This window comes from Daphnia carinata, chromosome 3 (genome assembly GCF_022539665.2).
Source record: "Daphnia carinata strain CSIRO-1 chromosome 3, CSIRO_AGI_Dcar_HiC_V3, whole genome shotgun sequence".
NCBI classification, from domain to species: Eukaryota; Metazoa; Arthropoda; class Branchiopoda; order Diplostraca; family Daphniidae; genus Daphnia; species Daphnia carinata.
This window is the reverse complement of record NC_081333.1, coordinates 596,671-614,367: the sequence shown is the minus strand read 5'-3', so window position 1 is coordinate 614,367 and position 17,697 is coordinate 596,671. Positions and strand designations below refer to the sequence as shown.

General features: G+C 37.1%; 5 protein-coding genes and 2 long non-coding RNA genes across 7 annotated transcripts; all 7 read right to left on the bottom strand.

Moving 5' to 3' along the window:
- Nucleotides 1-139: 139 nt before the first annotated feature.
- LOC132087833 (uncharacterized) lies at nt 140-1,416 on the bottom strand. The gene is made up of 3 exons (XR_009420676.1): nt 1,254-1,416; nt 847-1,191; nt 140-743 (listed from the first exon to the last, which is right to left on the bottom strand). It is a non-coding gene; the product is annotated as an uncharacterized LOC132087833 (long non-coding RNA).
- Nucleotides 1,417-1,570: 154 nt separating this feature from the next.
- On the bottom strand, nt 1,571-1,963 carry LOC130692914 (uncharacterized). The gene is made up of 3 exons (XR_009420729.1): nt 1,832-1,963; nt 1,707-1,778; nt 1,571-1,648 (listed from the first exon to the last, which is right to left on the bottom strand). It is a non-coding gene; the product is annotated as an uncharacterized LOC130692914 (long non-coding RNA).
- Nucleotides 1,964-2,658: 695 nt separating this feature from the next.
- Nucleotides 2,659-4,026, bottom strand: LOC130692907 (uracil phosphoribosyltransferase homolog). The gene is made up of 6 exons (XM_057516001.2): nt 3,809-4,026; nt 3,523-3,565; nt 3,314-3,463; nt 3,087-3,231; nt 2,805-2,935; nt 2,659-2,750 (listed from the first exon to the last, which is right to left on the bottom strand). The coding sequence occupies exons 1-6, from the start codon at nt 3,910-3,912 to the stop codon at nt 2,676-2,678; spliced, it is 648 nt and encodes a 215-aa protein (XP_057371984.1). The 5' UTR covers nt 3,913-4,026; the 3' UTR covers nt 2,659-2,675.
- A 979-nt stretch (nt 4,027-5,005) lies between these two features.
- LOC130692903 (TIMELESS-interacting protein-like) lies at nt 5,006-6,313 on the bottom strand. The gene is made up of 4 exons (XM_057515998.2): nt 5,928-6,313; nt 5,766-5,847; nt 5,507-5,705; nt 5,006-5,440 (listed from the first exon to the last, which is right to left on the bottom strand). Exons 1-4 carry the CDS (start codon nt 6,043-6,045, stop codon nt 5,042-5,044), a joined length of 798 nt encoding a protein of 265 aa, XP_057371981.1. The 5' UTR covers nt 6,046-6,313; the 3' UTR covers nt 5,006-5,041.
- A 337-nt stretch (nt 6,314-6,650) lies between these two features.
- Nucleotides 6,651-8,932, bottom strand: LOC130692899 (replication factor C subunit 4-like). The gene is made up of 11 exons (XM_057515994.2): nt 8,735-8,932; nt 8,463-8,651; nt 8,219-8,395; nt 8,042-8,140; nt 7,920-7,978; nt 7,750-7,787; nt 7,476-7,575; nt 7,319-7,408; nt 7,128-7,231; nt 6,857-7,054; nt 6,651-6,767 (listed from the first exon to the last, which is right to left on the bottom strand). The coding sequence occupies exons 2-11, from the start codon at nt 8,579-8,581 to the stop codon at nt 6,681-6,683; spliced, it is 1,071 nt and encodes a 356-aa protein (XP_057371977.1). The 5' UTR covers nt 8,582-8,651; nt 8,735-8,932; the 3' UTR covers nt 6,651-6,680.
- Nucleotides 8,933-9,741: 809 nt separating this feature from the next.
- Nucleotides 9,742-12,260, bottom strand: LOC130692915 (neuroparsin-A-like). The gene is made up of 3 exons (XM_057516011.2): nt 11,996-12,260; nt 11,783-11,897; nt 9,742-10,085 (listed from the first exon to the last, which is right to left on the bottom strand). Exons 1-3 carry the CDS (start codon nt 12,076-12,078, stop codon nt 9,954-9,956), a joined length of 330 nt encoding a protein of 109 aa, XP_057371994.1. The 5' UTR covers nt 12,079-12,260; the 3' UTR covers nt 9,742-9,953.
- Nucleotides 12,261-15,288: 3,028 nt separating this feature from the next.
- LOC130692909 (large ribosomal subunit protein mL40-like) lies at nt 15,289-16,448 on the bottom strand. The gene is made up of 5 exons (XM_057516003.1): nt 16,314-16,448; nt 16,130-16,234; nt 15,883-16,053; nt 15,629-15,818; nt 15,289-15,571 (listed from the first exon to the last, which is right to left on the bottom strand). The coding sequence occupies exons 1-5, from the start codon at nt 16,328-16,330 to the stop codon at nt 15,458-15,460; spliced, it is 597 nt and encodes a 198-aa protein (XP_057371986.1). The 5' UTR covers nt 16,331-16,448; the 3' UTR covers nt 15,289-15,457.
- Between the last annotated feature and the right edge of the window lie 1,249 nt (nt 16,449-17,697).

The following is a 17,697-nucleotide window of genomic DNA, read 5'->3' as shown; positions in this document are numbered from 1 at the left end:
TGCACATTACAATTATTTTTGCAACTTTAAAAAGGCACAATAGCCCTTTCAAAAGTTGCCGTCAACCCAGGCAGGGGGAGACACTGCCTTGTTGACCCACCGGGGAGATTACCCGGTGATTGGCTAAGAGAAGCCGGAAGAAGAGCTGAAGATTTGGAACATTTTTACAGGAGCGATTAACCTTTAGTTCGGATTTGTGGGCAGCCACGTCACCCTCCGTGAACACATCATCGGACGAAGCGGCACCCCACGTCCCCTTTCCGGCCAGAGCCCTCCAAACCTCGGTATATGTTGTTTTTATATATACCGTACAGTAGGGGCATGACCCCCTACGGGCTTATTATGAGTCAAGGGGAAACGGGGCTTCAGAAAAGAAGGGAGCCCAGATATGCACTTCAATTTTTTTAATATCAAATACCGTCTGGGGAATCGAATTAAGTATAGCAATGTCATGTCATCCATCCAATCAATACAATTTATTCAGTGTCTTGCCCCAACCAAGAATCTTTTCAGATCCAATGTTACTATTAACCTATGCTGAGAAAAGAAAAACACCATTAAGCATCTCAATTGTTGCTCATGTGACTTACATGACTTATAGATTCAATTGCTGGCAGAAGCTTGGGAAAGGCCATACAAATTGCAGATGAAAATCATTGTATAAGGCTCTTAAATGATAAAATAGCACCCCTAGAATGTTGCATTGTTGATAGTTGTGTTCCCAGTATGCTGAAAATCCTTTCCTATTGGATAAAATTTTTTTTTTAGATTAGACATGGTTGGCAAAAAGCAGGAGAAATGCTTTGTCATAAATTCAAAAAATTTTCAAGAAAATTCCTTTCATACCTAAAAAGTCCATGTATGATGTTCATTGCTGCAATGCCAACGAAATGAAACATCTTTAGGGCCATTTAAGTACCCAGCTTCACCAACACTCTGAACGTAAAGGACAAGTTGTTCTTTAGCAAGAGAAGCAGAATTATTTGAGGCTTCTAGCTGTGACAGAACTATAAAGGATTGCTGTTACACAGGATTCATTCACACAAGATGGTACTTCTCATTAGACAATTTGCATACTCTATTACTTTACCTCATACCTTAATGGTAATGCGCTTTCAGTGTTTTTCAACTGTAGGCTCACTCTTCCATCCTGTAACACTTCCAGACTTGACTTGATCCCCCACTAAAATTCTGTGAATGCAAAATAATAGCATTAAAAATACTTTTTCGATAGACAAAAAACCGAAAAGTACCTAATTTATGTTTTATGTTGAACTCGTGCTATTTCTGGGTTTCCTTACCACACCCATTTTTCAGCCCAAATACGGTCCCACAATTGTTCACTTCCTTCGCTGCATGGACTTATTACTAACAATTCTTTTAATGCAGCACTAACAGAATTTAACTTTAACACACTGTCAGGTGGTAGACTGAATAACTAAATAATAAATAATTGTTTGTTAAAATTCTATACTTATTTTGAATTCTTATTTGAAAAGTTTAGGTACCTGACTGTGTTCGCCTAATGCCAATTCATCCTCATGTTCAGTAAGGGATGAGTTTGGAAAAACCTCCTTCACTGTTTGGAAACTGTTCTGTTCCAATTTGTTCTTTTCCCCTAGCTGAGCTTGTAGACTCAAAATTTGAGCTACAAAACACAAATGAATAAAAGCAAATAAATAGAATCATTACATATTAGGCCTTACCATCCTTAGCTTTGCTGTTATCTAATATTTTGTGTTGTTCCAATAATTGGGCCTGCAGCTTCATAATTTGATCTAATAAACAATAATTAATAATTGAAAACCAATACAATAATGTTTATACTTACCATTTTTTTGTTTTATTATCTTATCCATTTTTCAATTGTTCCTCCAGCCACGCGTTGTTCTCCAGCCACGCTACTCAATTAACTGCTAATGGGATACAATTAACTCAAATTGCTTACATGCCTGTAATAACGAAACCGACTGATAGATGGCTACGGGTAGAAAAAAGAGAAAAAAGTGCGATTTTTTTTTTTTCCGCCATTTTTTTTTTTTTTTTTTTTTTTTATGTAAAACGGATTGCCATAATAGCCTTCCCACTTTTGTCAAAATCAGCAAAATATAACATCTCATGGAATTGGATGAAACTCACCAGAAATAATCAGTGTTGAACGCTGATTCAGAATATAGCCTTAGTTTTTCATTTAGGGGTGAAGTTTCCGAATAAAACGCAATTAAAGAGATTTTTGTTTGTTTACTATCGCCAACGCCATCTGTTAACAGAAATATCGTAAAAATAGATTTCGATGCTGGAAATATCAATCAAACTAGGCTAACTAAAAAACTATAAGTCGCACATAAAAACTATATTGGTTTTCATGATCCTCATTGAATTCTCTATCAAAATCATGTATTTTAAGGATTTCTAAATTTTAGCCAAAATTGAAAAAGTAGGAAGGCAATAAGCCTTTCCACTTTTGTCAAAATCAGCAAAATATAACATCTCATGGAATTGGATGAAACTCACCAGAAATAATGTCTTACCATGTATTTAATGTCATATCTAGGATTTAGCCTAAAATGAAAAAGTGAGAAGGCTAAAAGTAAAAAGTATTGGTGTACACTGCTTTGCTACTTAACCAACAGAAAATTGTAACAGACTGTTCGAGTGTGTTTGTCAAATTGTATTTAATCAGTTCCAAAGTATTTCTGTCCAAAGTGATTAGGTGCAACTGGATGAATTTCAGAAGTCAAGATTTTCATCTATATGAACAGAAATTAATGTTTGTTCAAATTTAGATGTATCTCAACATTTACCTGAGGAAAGGCTGTTACTATTGTTTGGGTAGCTGGTGGAGTACAGAAAAGGTTAGCAAGGACTATATTTTCCTCCAGCACCGAATGGTCCTTTAGAACGCTAACTGCTTTAACGACAGTATTGCCGGTGCCTGGTAAGATGAATATAGATTTACTCTTAGAATTTTTTAACCGGTAAAGCACGAAAGTAGGGTGGATTATGCAAACACCAATTTCAAACCACATAGGCTGTTTTTACTAGTACTTTACTAATAGGCATACCATTAATATTTAAATACTCACTCATGATTGGATACATAAGAAGAACTTTTCTTTGGGCAATGTCTTCAGGAAACTTGGCATAAACAACTTTAGCTTCATGGGTATCATGATCTGAGTCGATCAAAATTTTCCCAATTCTCATTGATCTACAGCAATCCCTAAGTCCCTTTTAATGAAAGGCAAACTATTAAAATAGAAAATTTACAAAAATAGGAAAGATGTCTTCATAAGCTTTTGGACATACATACCTGTTCCATTGCTTCTCCACTTCTGACAATTGATACTCCACAGTTTCCCTTTTCAAACTGCAAGCCATCATATGGAAAACCTATGGGAGTTACAACTGTGCAAGGTGTGTAAGGAAGTTGGTTCAAACTTTCTTCAATCACAAGACGAATCTATACAGAAAATTTTAGAGATGAGAATGTCCAGAAATCTAAATGAAAGCTTTGTGTACCAATCTGTCAGCATAAAATTTGAAATCATTCCGACTAGTGTTCCTATAAGATTTATGAACGAAACAATAAATAGTTGTTAGTTGGCTGAAAAAATTGCAGAATTTGAATATTGAATGTAGAAATTGAAGAAACTTCTTAAATGGGTTATCAGTACTGACATACAAAAGTGGCACAGTTCTTAATTGTGCAACAAATTGTAAACTATTTTTAGTTCACACAGAGTCCACTATAATCCTATGAAAACTAAACAGTTAAAGTTTCTAAAAACGATAGAAACATAAACACCTGTCACGAATTATTGTCTGTAGTTCACATGTCTGGTCATTCCTCTTGAGAACGCGAAAATTCGGACCAAAATCCTCATGAACAACTGAATTCAGCTCAGACATTACTTAATGAAGGAAGGATCAAAATTATCAAGTTCTTTGTTATTTATCCTGGATGTTTGTCCCGTGTCACTAATGCGGTACACTAGTCACCGCAAGGCTATCGCTCTTCGATACCTTGGCCAACCTGAGTATCGGATGAATCCTTGATTCGTCTGATTTCCCACTTGAAGGACTTCGCTGTGCTTGTAGGTTCCATTTCTAAACAGCGGTCAAAATACAAAGGAAATAATGTCTGTATCCAACAACACCAAAAGTTCCATACGCTGCGTAAATTCGGTGTATTTTTACAAAATAGTCATCTAGTATTTTTACGGTCATGGAAAGGTAAAAGAAAAACAGACTAGAAATTTGATTAGCCTGATTGCTTGTAGCCACCGAGTGGCTATCAGGTGCAACCACACTTTGTTGATGGAGAATTGCGCCGTATTATGAAAAATCAGGATTCGTCATGTACAAATTCGTCATTTTTGTACAAACAGTTTCACGAGTCACATTCAAGTCAAGTTTCGTTACCGAATCTAATATTTCCACTTGAAGGTATTAGCTGAGTGCTCGCTTTTCACAGTTGGTTGATGTCCATATCTTTTGATTTCATATTTCCATTTCAACACCACCACAGACTGACATCTGGGTTATAACAGAATCGGTTTTCAGATATCTATAGTATAACATTACATAATATCCAGACATGTGCTTTTCTCTTGTAGAACCCCGCAAACCCAAGGCATACATTAGGAGGCACCTTTGGGTAGGCGAATGCAAAAAATGGCTTCAAACGGGGTATATTGGCCTTTTGGGAACAACGGTAAAAAATGTGCTAGATATCAAAGAATAGCTTGAAAAACCTTAAACCAACTGCTCCTAAAAAATAGTTCCTTCTTCCATATCAGCAAACGTAAAATTTGCAGGTTCAGATGTTGTTTAAGGGACTTTACATACAGGATGAGGCTTTCTGGTATAGCTCCAGGCTAGAGAATGTTAAAAATCATCCCCATCACAGATTTCTTATGTGTCAGAGTCTACGTAACACAAGCCAATCCTTGATAGAAACCTACAGTAAAGTTTTTCTTTTTTTGATAATTTCACACAAACATTTGCAGTTACCTTTTTTATTTTAAAAGAGTGACAATTATTGAGGCAAATTTTCAAGAAATGTATCAACATCCAGGAGTTCACTGCTATCTTCAGCAATTTCAGTAATATGATTATCCTTTGGCTGTTCTGATGTGGTTAACACTTCTGAAGGGGACTTTTCACTTTGACACTGGTCACTACACAACAAGCTGTTTTGCAACAACTTTGATTTTCTTCTCTCTTCTGCCCTTCTTTTGTTTTCAGCCATTCTCAACTGCTGGTCTTCAGTTACAGTTGTCCTCATGACTGACTGGGAAGGTTGAGAAAAAACGGTACTACATTCTTTGGTTGCCTGTTCCATGATATTGTCAAACTGTGAATCTGTGTTTATCACACTTTCCTCAACCATTGCTTCAATTTCTGATTCTTCCATGCGAAATTTCTTCATATACACCTAGGCATGTGAAAATAAAACAACTATTAAGCTGACTTATAACATAGAAAATTAGAAGAATATCACCTGTACATGTTTAGTATTCCCTAGTTTTGCTACACTCTCCACACAATCATCAAAGGGTAGCTTTGGGAACAAACGATGAGCCCAATGTTCCATTTTGGAGAGAATGGTTTCAAGATCGGATTTTTCATATCCTTTTCCTCCCAGCTTTACTGTACGAAAATCAGCCATGACAGCTTTTATTCCTCTTTCACCACAAATTCTATTCACAATCAGCACGTAACATAATATTGAAACAATATAATAATAGCACTGGTATTACCTGCTTGTGTCAAGCTTTAACTGTGGGTTTCTGACAAGTTTCCTTGTTTTGGTTGAGTTGTCCTTTTTTTCACTTTTGGAATCTAATCAAATAGATTGAAGAACAACAGAATGAAAAGCAATCGACACGAAATGCTTAAATACATTTGCATGATTGACTTACGTGAAACATCTGTTTTATCTATTTCCTCGTTCAAGCCGTTTGGATCTTTTTCCTTATCCCAATTTGAGGTGTTTTTGGTTTCTCCAAATATGTCGTCACCACTATCCAGATCACTCATGGTAGCGGTATGAAAATAAAACCTGTCGATGGTACAGCCACAAAATTCCAATTCCAATTATAAATACAGTTGAACGGTTCAACGGGATGCGGTAATCACGAGACACCTGGGCTCCGGCACAACATGTACTGGTCCACTTGCCTCTTGTAAACATGCGAGCTTGAACCTCTCCGAATGGCGGGAAAATTTTATGATCGCTGCAGTTTTTATTTACGGTTAATTTAGCTGCAACGGCATGGAGGAATAGCCTACTCTTTTTTGTGTAAGCCGCTGGGCGAGGGTAGAAAACAACGTTTTGCAAACATAGCAGCGGCACAAAAACTTTGCCGCCCTTGGAGGAGTGGATTCCGACATTTATGGAGGAGACTGTATACCGTGGAGCAACAGCGTGGAATGGTCTTGTCCCTCCCAAAACGGGCGGGGCTTTTTCTTGCGATTCAATACAGTAATGGCAAATGGGGGATTATCAATAGTAAATCGAGTACTTTTGAAAGCGTATAACCCGGAAAACATTGTGGGGAACTGCGCAGAGAAAAACACTTTTGTTGCATTTCTTTTTCGAATTATAAAAAGTTATCAAAATTACAAATAATTCTAATGAAACATTGCCGCCAGAGTTGGTTTATTGTAAACATCTATTGATAAGAAATCATAATAGTACAGCTAAGATCCAACAACTGAAGTTGTTCATCAGCTCCTTCCGCCAAACGATGATCGCAAATCTAAATCAAACACCAAGCATTAACAGAAGCGTTATAACAGGCTGTGAGAAGCAAGTAACACTGAGTTCTCTTAGTTAAATTAATTTTACCGCCACTTTTTCACAAATCAAGTTCTTCTGTTTTGCGGAAAACTCGGTTGAAAAGATGATTCGTTCATGCAACTGATTAAGAAGCTGAGAAACTGAAAATCCTTCGGCCGAGAATTTGCAAATATATGATTGGATCGTATCATATGATCCGGTAGCACATTTTTCCAGTAAGCCTTCGATCCAGTGGTTCGGTACCCTCTTTAAAACAATCAACAGATACCGTATTAAGTAATAGAAAATTTTAAAAATAAGTGGCATTAAAAATTCTTACGCCAGTAATTTCATGAATATCTTCAATGGTTGGGCCTGCTTCCACTGTCACGTTTGCGATTGATTGAAGAAAAGTTATTGCTCTACGTAGGTCTCCTTCAGATGCTATTAACACAGTTAGTGATTTCAATAAAAGGAAATATTAAGTAATCAAACGTACAAAAGGATTTTTATGGAGAAAATATTTCGTACCTTCAATCAAACTTTCCAAAACTTCTCCTGTACAAGCCATACTTTCAAATTCACATATTTCGCCCAACCTTTTTACCAGAATATCGCGAGCTAGTTTCAGTTTAAATTTATAAATTATTAATACATTTTCAACGGGTCTGTTTCTACAGAATCATACGCAATGGTTTAAACCGGAACTTGGAGCAGCGTGATGTCAACGGTTCTATTATTCGGCTAACATAGTTGCAGATAAGGCAAAATCGCGTAGATTTCGTTTCCTAAAGAAAACGATAAGTATTTAGTTACGTTTTTTTTATCAGAACACCACCTAATTCTATAAAGAACTAAATAAAGGTAATGCCCTAAGTCATCTACTTAATAATTCTTAGATGGCAGTGAAAGCTACAGCAAGGAAAAAAATTTCACAGTATTAAAACTTTAGAAAAGTTCACCTTTTCCATTGTACGACGAAGAGCCGCCTGTGCAGCACCTATCAGAAAACGTAAATTATGGGCCCTTTAACCAAATTTTACAATATTTCTGATACAAGGAAAAGAAGCAAACTTATTTATTTACCATTATGCAATTATTTAAAGGATTTTTTAAATAAAAGTTAACGCACCTGTCATGGAATCGGCTTCGTCCAAAATAATGATTTTGAAAGGAGGGCATGGTTTTCCACTGTGAAATGGTAAAAATTACATAATAAAATTTGTTCCAGCAATTGTTCCTTTGTTAACTCACTCAGGTCTCATTGAGCTAACAGTCCTCTGGGAGAAATTTTTTACTTTTTCTCTTACAACTTGAATACCTCGTTCATCCGATGCATTCAGTTCCAAAACTCTAAAAACAAATGAAAAATCCAAATGAAAACAAACAATTATGAAGACAATATTAGGAGACTGGAATGTCAGTTACAACCTCTCCTTGTAAATGTCACCAAACAGCTCCCTAGCAGCTGCCAATATTGTGCTAGTTTTACCAGTACCAGGAGGACCGTAGAACAGGAGATTAGGAAGATCAGCTCCTTGAAGGGATTTCTGAAGTACAGCAACTACTTCCTCTTGGTATGAAACTTCATTGATTGTTCTAGGACGGCTATGGTACAAATACACATTGCATACAATTGTTCGTCTTAAGCTTTGAAACCAAAAACTTGTTTTACTATTTTTCCACCCAAGGTATTAAGGAACCTCGTTTCCGTTGTAGAGACTCAGAAGCCGAGGATGTTCCACTTTCCTTCGGTTGATTGGAGAGCTTTCCGGTTTTTAAAAATGCATCCATTCTGGTTGTCAGAAACTCGCTCCTTTGCTAAGTAACACGGTCTGGGGATGGTGTAATGTGGTTTTTTCTGCTAAAGTGGAAATAGTTGTGGGAATTTTTTAAAACTTAATTTTTTCTGAGCTAGCAATTTTTATTGCTCTTTTTAGTTCTTACCTCTCTGCCTAATTTACGTCTGTTACACAACAAAACCGAATGAGCAAAACTGCAAGATTCTGCACACTGTTGTGATGGTATGGCTAGTCGGAATATTCTGGCGCGCGTTTTTATGGATGTTACTGTGGCGGCCCGTCACGCCAAATATCTATTTTTTGACGTTGAGGTATCGCCGTATAGCCACTATGTCGCTAGCGTACACTGCTTGTATTTGGCACTAGCCTCCGACCAGTACTGAGGGGCTTTTCCCACATAAGATGGTAACAGAAAACCAAACTAAGGACGCTTTACCGATTTCCTGCGTTGACTGGGAATTCCCAGACAAAAATCAAGATATAAGATAATCAAAATTAGATATCGATCGCCAGGGAATTTCTATGGAAAATTTTTTCGTTGGAAGAGGCCATTATACTCGTGACATGTTGTGATTGGTTGATCCCGGGATGTTTACTTTTTCTTTTCATATTTTAAATTAGAAAAAAATTCAAAAAAGATCAGAATAAGGAATACCTGTTTGGGTTCATTCGAAATCACGCTTATCTTTCATTCGATCGGAAAACCCCTTTTTGATAACAAAAGCAGCACCGTTGTGTAATGGTTTTAAGAAGTCAAAATTCAAGTCTGAGCTGTATGCCTCAATCGGAAACGTTATGCGGTGGCAAAATCAAAAACTAGGTTTTTATTTTATCCATTTTATCTGGACGACTCTTTTCAACTGCCGCCAATTTGGATTTTCTTTAATTGCATTTAACTATTTGCTACGTCCAAGTAGAAATCACTTGGCTACGTAGTTAATTTGATAGTTAATCATATGTATGTGACAGGATATGTGACATCATGATATGTGAAATATACGTGACATCATGAAATGTGATATGATAAGTTGCAACAGCACGACGTCTAACATGCACATCTCCGTTTCAAGTGGCCCATGAAACAAATATCCATTATGCTGGTTAAAGAAAAAACGAAGAAGAAAAACAAACAAAAAAAAACTGAACAGGACACAAGTAAGAAATTGAATTTTTTATTTGATATAATATTACTTATAGAATAGAGAACAAGCATAATGCAGAATGTGGATAAAATAAAAAAATATTATATCACATGTCTCGTTACTAGGCGAACAGTATCCGAGGACGGTTTGCAAGAATGGTGACGGAGTAATATTTGGTGGAACTGAGTAGCTGACGGTTTGGTTGGCTTTTGCGGTTTATTGCTAAATGCATGTTAGGTTGAAGCATTCTAGTGTAATCAAGGAACATCCTCCACACCTGTTGCATGAACAAAAAAGTCCTTCTCCGCACGTCCCAAGACTATTCCATTTTCCTCCACAACGATGACCTGGTCCCTGAAACAAAACATATAAAGTTAATTGGAGGTGAAATTGAATTAAGGAGGGCGTTTTGCCTAGCGTTCTATAAGCCTTAAAGAGCCGATCAACATACAATGAACCAAATATTTCTGCTGCATCGCGCTAGCGCTGTAGTGTACTGGCGCGCTAGCATTGCGTCAAATATTCGTCATATTTCAACAACAATTAACTTAATGAAAAAAATAGCAATTTTCCTTGAGTCAGCATTCAATTTTGGGTGTATTCTGTGATATTCAACCAATTCCGGTGAGTTTTAGTTTTTGCCGAAAAAAAATATAAGCCCAAATAAATAAGCTCGACTGATAAAAGTCGGGCTTTATTATTTTTTTTCGGAAAAAACTAAAACTCATCGCAATCGGTTGAATGTCACAGCATATACTCTAAATTGAATGCTGATTCCGGGACAATTGCTATTTTTTTCATTAAGATAATCGTTTTTGAAATACAACGAATATTTGTCGCAATACTAGCGCGCCAGTACGCTACAGCGCTAGCGCGATACAGCAGAAGAAGCTGCCTAACGTTCTAAATCACACAAAGTTTGTTTTATAGTACCCAATACCAGACAGTAGACATCGTACATTCATGCTATTGCAATTTGTCCCTAAAATAACGACAAACAAAATTGCCAGTTACCGAAATGAGCAAACCCATTTTGATTACCCTAATTGGTTAGGCGTCTAAATATAGCCGTTGAAACATTTTGAATAAAATAAGAAATGTTAGTCCAGCCTCTTTTGTTAATTTTTTTTTTATTTTTTCAAACACTTTGACTTGTTTTTGGCTATATTTTGTGGTAATTTTGCTAGCCTTGTCTGATGGAAGAATTTGAGCTCGTAGACGGTTGTCTGGTTTCTACAGCAACTTGAGTTTTGTCTGGTACCCAAACAAACACGAGCGTCAAAAGAGGTTTTAAGTTACTCTATCACTAACCCTTGATATAAAACGATAGACTGGCCAAGCGGTTGGTGAACAGTAAGTTAAAAAAACAGTTTTCCATTCATATTCACAAAATACGTAGAGCAATGTTTTGGTTAACATGCTGGGAAAAATGCACGCAAAGCAGTTAAGAGATTCTTGTTTCGTCTCATTCAAATTTGAGTGGGGAACCCCCCTCACTTTAGCATTACAGCGGATCTGCGAAATTGGATGCGAACTTCGTGTTCGTTAGTTGTTTGCTATAATACGTACACTACTCTCCTGGAAAATTCCAGTATTGCAACTATGTGACCTACATGATACTTGTGGTTTTAAAAATCAAATGAGGGTAGTTAGTCGCGTGCCCTCTTTTCAGACATGCAAAAAAATAAATATAACGTCACCTTCTCGGTAAATAGAAAAATATTTAATTTCCCGATCGTTTCACACACCTGTTTAAATACTGTACGACGTCTTCAAATACGTGGCATACGTGCATGATTTAAGTGAACTAACTATACCAAGTGATAAGTCACGTCACCAAACGTAACGAATTCCATTGGGATTTCTTGATGGGAGTATATCCCTTTGTAAGGACTTCCCATGTACAGAGCCATGTTTGTCTATCTACAATCTAATAACTTGGAGAAATAACCTGCCCTTAAATCTAACACAGGCAACCGGAGTCGAAGTGCAAAAGATATAAACTCAATGACACCCATAACATTCCGAAAAAAGAAATCAATTGTCCTTACTTTTGCACAGATATCCCGGCCGCAATAGTCTTTAACTACGCCATAAATGCAATTCTTGGGAGGCAAACAGTCCTTCTTGTCGGCACAAGCGGTGCACCGAGGAGCACCATGGGCACTAAAAATACGCAAATAAACAAAATGATTTAAAACGAGTCACCACGAATATTAAACTTAAAAACACGATATACAATATAGCAGATTTGAGTGACCTACCGGCTAACAAAAACAATGAAAAACGCAGAGATGAAAAAAGGCCAGACGGCACTTTTGAAAGGATGCGTGTTCTTCTGATGCATGACAAGTGTAACGGTACGCCTATGATGCTAAAAGGTATAACCCCGTCTCATGTAAAAAGTGAACGCCTTGGCATGTGACGTGATGTCAGCTTGAAAGCTGATAAAAGAGTGAGCGCACAGATTCCTATTGCGCTCGCCTTATTAAATCGAACTGCTGAGAGTGTGACGTTACCGACTGAATGTTACGTCGTTGCTAACCAGGCATTTGCTTATTTGCCGTTTAAGATGAACGTTGCGATGATCTAGGGGGTCGACCGATGGGGCACGTGGTGTGCGCGTGCCGAAATGACTAACAGAATTTCGAAACGGATTTGGGTAATACCACTTGTCCGTGTGATGACGTTTTATTGGCGTTGTTAACCTTGTCGTGTTCTGTGTTCACCTTGATTAAGAAAAACCAGTTAGCAACGACAGAATGTTTTTTAATATTTTGCTTCTGAGATGCTATTTTTTGTTTGCACAATACTATTTCTCAATCATCAGTTTCCCAGTACTGCAAAGTATCTCTTTTCAGTTTCTAGTTGCCACGTCGCGTTCTCCACAATCACTGGGTTAGATTTTGTACTTCCCATTTGGTTCTACATTCCATTCAACGCCAGTGTGTTAGACCTTCAGTGAGACCTTTGCTCGGGATCAACATAATTTATCAATCAGCAGGCTCATGTTGCTCTTAATGACTTCAAACACAAAAAACGATTTTTTATCGGCAATTTACGAACTATGGACTTGCTTAAAATCCGAAGGCTATAGTTGATGGCTAATAGAAAAATGCGCTTTATTCAAAATTAACAAGATTTTCGGCTTTTTTTATAATGCTTCCCAGAGTCATGGAGTTCACGCGCGGAAAACGCAGACATTTAGTTTTTAAGATAAACTGTGTGAGCGCAACACGCAACGTATCATCTTTCACGAAATATAACAAAAGTGGCACAAGTAGTGACATTCATACAGGTCCAATCGAACTAAATGATACAGCAATTGATTTTTAGATGCTTAGGGGCTAACCACTTGAAGTAAAGGTACACTTTAAGGATCCTCCATGGCTTCAACTCGGTATGTTTATACAAAACATGTAGGGTTTGTGGCATGGTTTGATCAGGCCACAGGGGAGGTTCCCTATTCGATAAACCACAGTAATTGCCGTTAGTATTCATCTGTATAAAGCTGTTGTTATTCAACCGTGAAACGTGAGATTTTTCTGGAAGTGTCCTATTGGACTTTCCGGGGCTCGTCCTTTATCTTGCACCGTTAGAAGACAAAGGCACGAATGCAAATTCCCTGTCATTTTGGCAGAACACTTCAAGGTATTTTTATTGAAATCTCCACGTAAGAATATATATCGAAAGGGTATAATCTATCCTACAATCATCTTTTAGGTTACGTCCATCTTCCTTTCGTTAGTATCCAAAGCAATACAGGAAATCTAATGCAAAGAATATTTTATGTTATCTGTGTACTCAGATTAACCTTAAGATGAATTTTCATTTACATTTTGAAGAACGTTGACCATATTTATCATTTACCAGCATCCGTTTGGCTGTAACCAGGCAACGCAAACCAGAAAGAAACAAACATTATCTAAAACTATGTATCCATCTCTTATGAGTACGTGCGGAAAATGGAATTTTGACCTTCTATCGCTTCTTAAGACTTCTTTAGCAAGTAATCGGCAAGTTGGATGCTGAATACGTGAGCGGGAAATTCAAACCTACTCCACAAGGAAAGCTTACAGTTCGATATCTACAGTACATGTATACATAAGAAATACAATCCTTGCTAGTTATTTTTAGCATAGAAGATGTATGTGAAAGGTGATTCCAGCGGTTTGCAGATTTTGACCCCAAATCGCCGTTGATTAGTCGTATAGATATTGCGAAGATTGCTGTCGTCATTATGTTTGTCATGCTTTAATTTGGTAAGAACCCTTCTGGCGTCTCCCTTCCTTTGGATGATGCAAGTTACAGTAGAAAAACAGAGCAACGTGAAGTGATGTAGCGTGATGCCAACCAAAATCAAATTTGCCTTCTAAAAATTGAGCGCAAAAGTTCCACTTTCATTCTCACGCCACGTATTGCTGTTCAGTTACACCTTTGAATATTTGTCAACAACACACGTGCTGTTGATTTCTAAAGTCCAGCATCCATAAAAGTACAATGAAAGCACATGGCTGTCGCCCAATGTTTAGTTATATAGGAAATTCATGTGAACCACTTGTTACCTTTCAGTTTGTACTCTTCCCAAAGCTTTATTCTGCAGTTCAAAATGATTCTAACTCTCGTACTGCCCTTACGTGCCCTGAGAGTTCGAAATTTGCTCGTTGAGCAATACAGCTGGAGAAAAAAAATCGTCGTGTACGTGCTGGCTAATGTATTAACAAGCTCCGTCCGAGGTTTTACAAAACGTCTACAGATGTAAATTAGAGAAAAGATATCTATCCTTGTAGGTCAAAAGTTTGTAAATATAAGCAGTCTTGCATATCGGTAGTTGAGCTACTGTCGGCATGTCAACTTTCGTGCAATTTCGATAAAGATACTGCTTGAGCGGTTTTCTCGCTGTGATGCCGTCTCGAATAACCAATTAAATTTTGATCGTCTTTTTTTTCTATCGTCATTTCAATAACTTTTGAAGGATGCTAACCAGTTTGCTATCGAATAAGGAAAACAGGATTTAAAAAAAATGAGATGGATAGCAATAAAGAATAACGAAAAAAGGGCATTTGATTCGTGTTTTTGAAGAAAATAACAAATATTGAGTTACCGAATCAAATTTCGACCGAAATGCAACAACTTGGTGAAATTTAACATTTAGGTACTACCGGGGCCCAATTGACCCAATAAAGCCGACCCAATCTACCCGGATGGGGAATTAGTTTTCTGGGTTGCCTTAACTGTTTAGGGCGGGACTCCGAGCCTCATGGGTTTTAGCCAACCGGCGTTGACGCCTAGCGAATGAAGAAAGAGAAAACAAAGAATTATTCAAAATCGCGTTTAAAATTGATTGGAAGTCTGAACTTTTAACATGAAAAAAATCGAGTTCCAAACGAACAAAATAAGGAATAGAATAATACTAAATTATTCGACAAAAAAGAATAAACTAAATCAATGATTCTTTATTTTTTTAAATAGTAGTATTTGAAAAATTTCCCTCGCCCCACGCCGACAACAGTTTCTACAAACTAGAAATTAAATCTGTAAATCGTGAATGTAGAAATACTAAGGAATTCCCATGTATTAATGTTAATCTACAACAAAATACAAAATTGAATTCTAATGGTAATTTCCATTTCATTTCAAGACACCATTTCACAGAAAAAATGATCTTAATGCCATTGGATAACATGGGAAAGAGTGTTACTAAGGGGATTCATCACCAGCTGATGTTATTTCCACTTAGGTGTTTCATCAATGTACTCTCCATCTAGTATGTCATAACCAACAATTGGAGGTGTGCTGCTAGGTCCAACAGCAGTAAAAGGCAACAATGAGTCATCCATCTGAATTGAGGTAATACATGGAATTAAATGAATCATAATATGTAATGGTACTCTCACCTGTATTGCTTTAATGTAAAGATCTTCGGAGATAGCCCTTAACTGCTCTAGAGCTTGCATCTGTGAAGAGGAAATCCGGTCAATCATTTTCATTTCCTGCAAAGATTGCTGGTATTTATAACTGCGCCAAGCTTTCAGAATCTCCTGCCCCTGTTGTGGTTGTGATACAGTTTCTGTTCGTTCACGTAACCTAATAAAAAAATTAAAATGTATACTGACTGATTATTACTGTTGTTACAACATTATTTACTTACGATTTTTGTTTTTGTAGGCTAATAGGCCATTCAATTTCTTCTATAGGTTTCAATTGTTTAGTGTTTTTTTCAAGTTTTTTAATGGACTTTTCAAGCCTTTTTCTTCTTCGTTCTTCTCTAGCTTTGAGAATTTGGGGATCCATTTTTTTCTTTTTTTTTAAAGGCTCTGCACTAAAAGTGAAAACTCCCGTATAAACTGCAAGGTGGTAACTATTTTTTTATGTACTAAAGCTATCTGAATAATTACAGCAGCGGGGAAGAAACTTGTAGGAAAGTCGGGAAGCGGATGTTTGTACAAATTGTCCTTTGCGACATAAGGCTTTCCGTTAGTGGCATGGCCATTGAAATTTTTCTATATAGATTTCGGAGGTGAAAACTGATTAGAATCATTTTAGGTCTTACAGAACAGGGATACGGATATTGAACGTTACCTTATTAAACTGTTCATAGCGGCTCTTGAAAATCGATACTTTTTACCTGAATAATATCCTAGTAATAAAAAGAGGCAAAGATAGGACAAAAACACAATGGCCAAGCAGACAGCAACTCACTGTAATGAAACTATTGGCAACTCTTTGGAAAGTTAGTCTGCTTGGTGTGCTAGCAGTGTCTCATCATGTAACTCATCTACTGTACCGGTACAATCACAGAGTCAGACGGGAGGCAGTAAATTTTTTAGAATTTTCTATTGTGTAGTTGCGACATAGTTTTAACTATCGGCCAAATGTTATAAACTTCAAACTTTGACTACGTATTAGGTACCTTAGAAATCACCATCTTTGAATTGGGTGTTTTATGTGGGTCATTTAGGACGACAATAACGTTCATTTAAAAAACGGCCTTGTTGCATCTAGCCTATTTCTCGGTTAGGTCAATAGTCATCCCATCATAGGTCAAAGGTCATAATCAAACTTCAACGCTGATTTCGACTACGCTTGGAATTAATAATTGGAATGAATAACATGGCCATAAAACAAGAGTCCGTTGCCAGGCGACGCACGAAACCACGCCCTAAAAAGTAAGTTCGCTGTCTTCTTTATTTCATAGTTTAGCCCAAAAACGCTATTTCCTGTGATGAAAAAAGCGACCGAATCTGGAGTTAGTCGTCTGGATTGCTCATCGTTCACCCGTTATTTACAGAAACTCGACGTGGCACTGCATCGTTATCTGCTCTACAAGATAATACCCATTTCCCTGGCACAACATCGATGATAAAAAAAACGCATACGAAATTTGTGCCGATACCCCCTTGAATGTAGCGCCAATCCGTGTTGGCCATGAGCACAAGGGAATAGAGTTTTGAAAGAATTCCTAGCAGGAAACTGATCCAAATTCAAAGATAAACTTGTTAAACTCGCACAATATCAATCCGATTAACTTGAAAAATCATCTTTGGATGATCATCTCAAAAGACATGTCTATAAAATCATGTTTTGCATGAAGTGTGTAGGCATTCAACATGTAACATTATCGAAATCTGAATGTGCATTGAAGTTCTAATGGAAGCGCATTGAAATTGTACAACATTAGGAATGAAAAGTCGAAATTTTAAAGGCTTTGTGCAAAATAGTACTGCTACCCGTGGGGAACTTGCCCGACGGCAAATGACTTAGTAGAATACCATGGCATATTTAGTTTAAGCAAACTGTTCATTTGTGATTTGAACGTAAACTAACCATGTTTACGATAAGCTTCAGTTCCTTGACGTTCAAATCATCCTTTGTTCTATATACCATTCCAGGTGAGCTGTTATCTAACCGGGTATCATTTATCTCCATTTTAAAGCTTTAGCAGCCAAAGTCCGTGTTTTTAGTC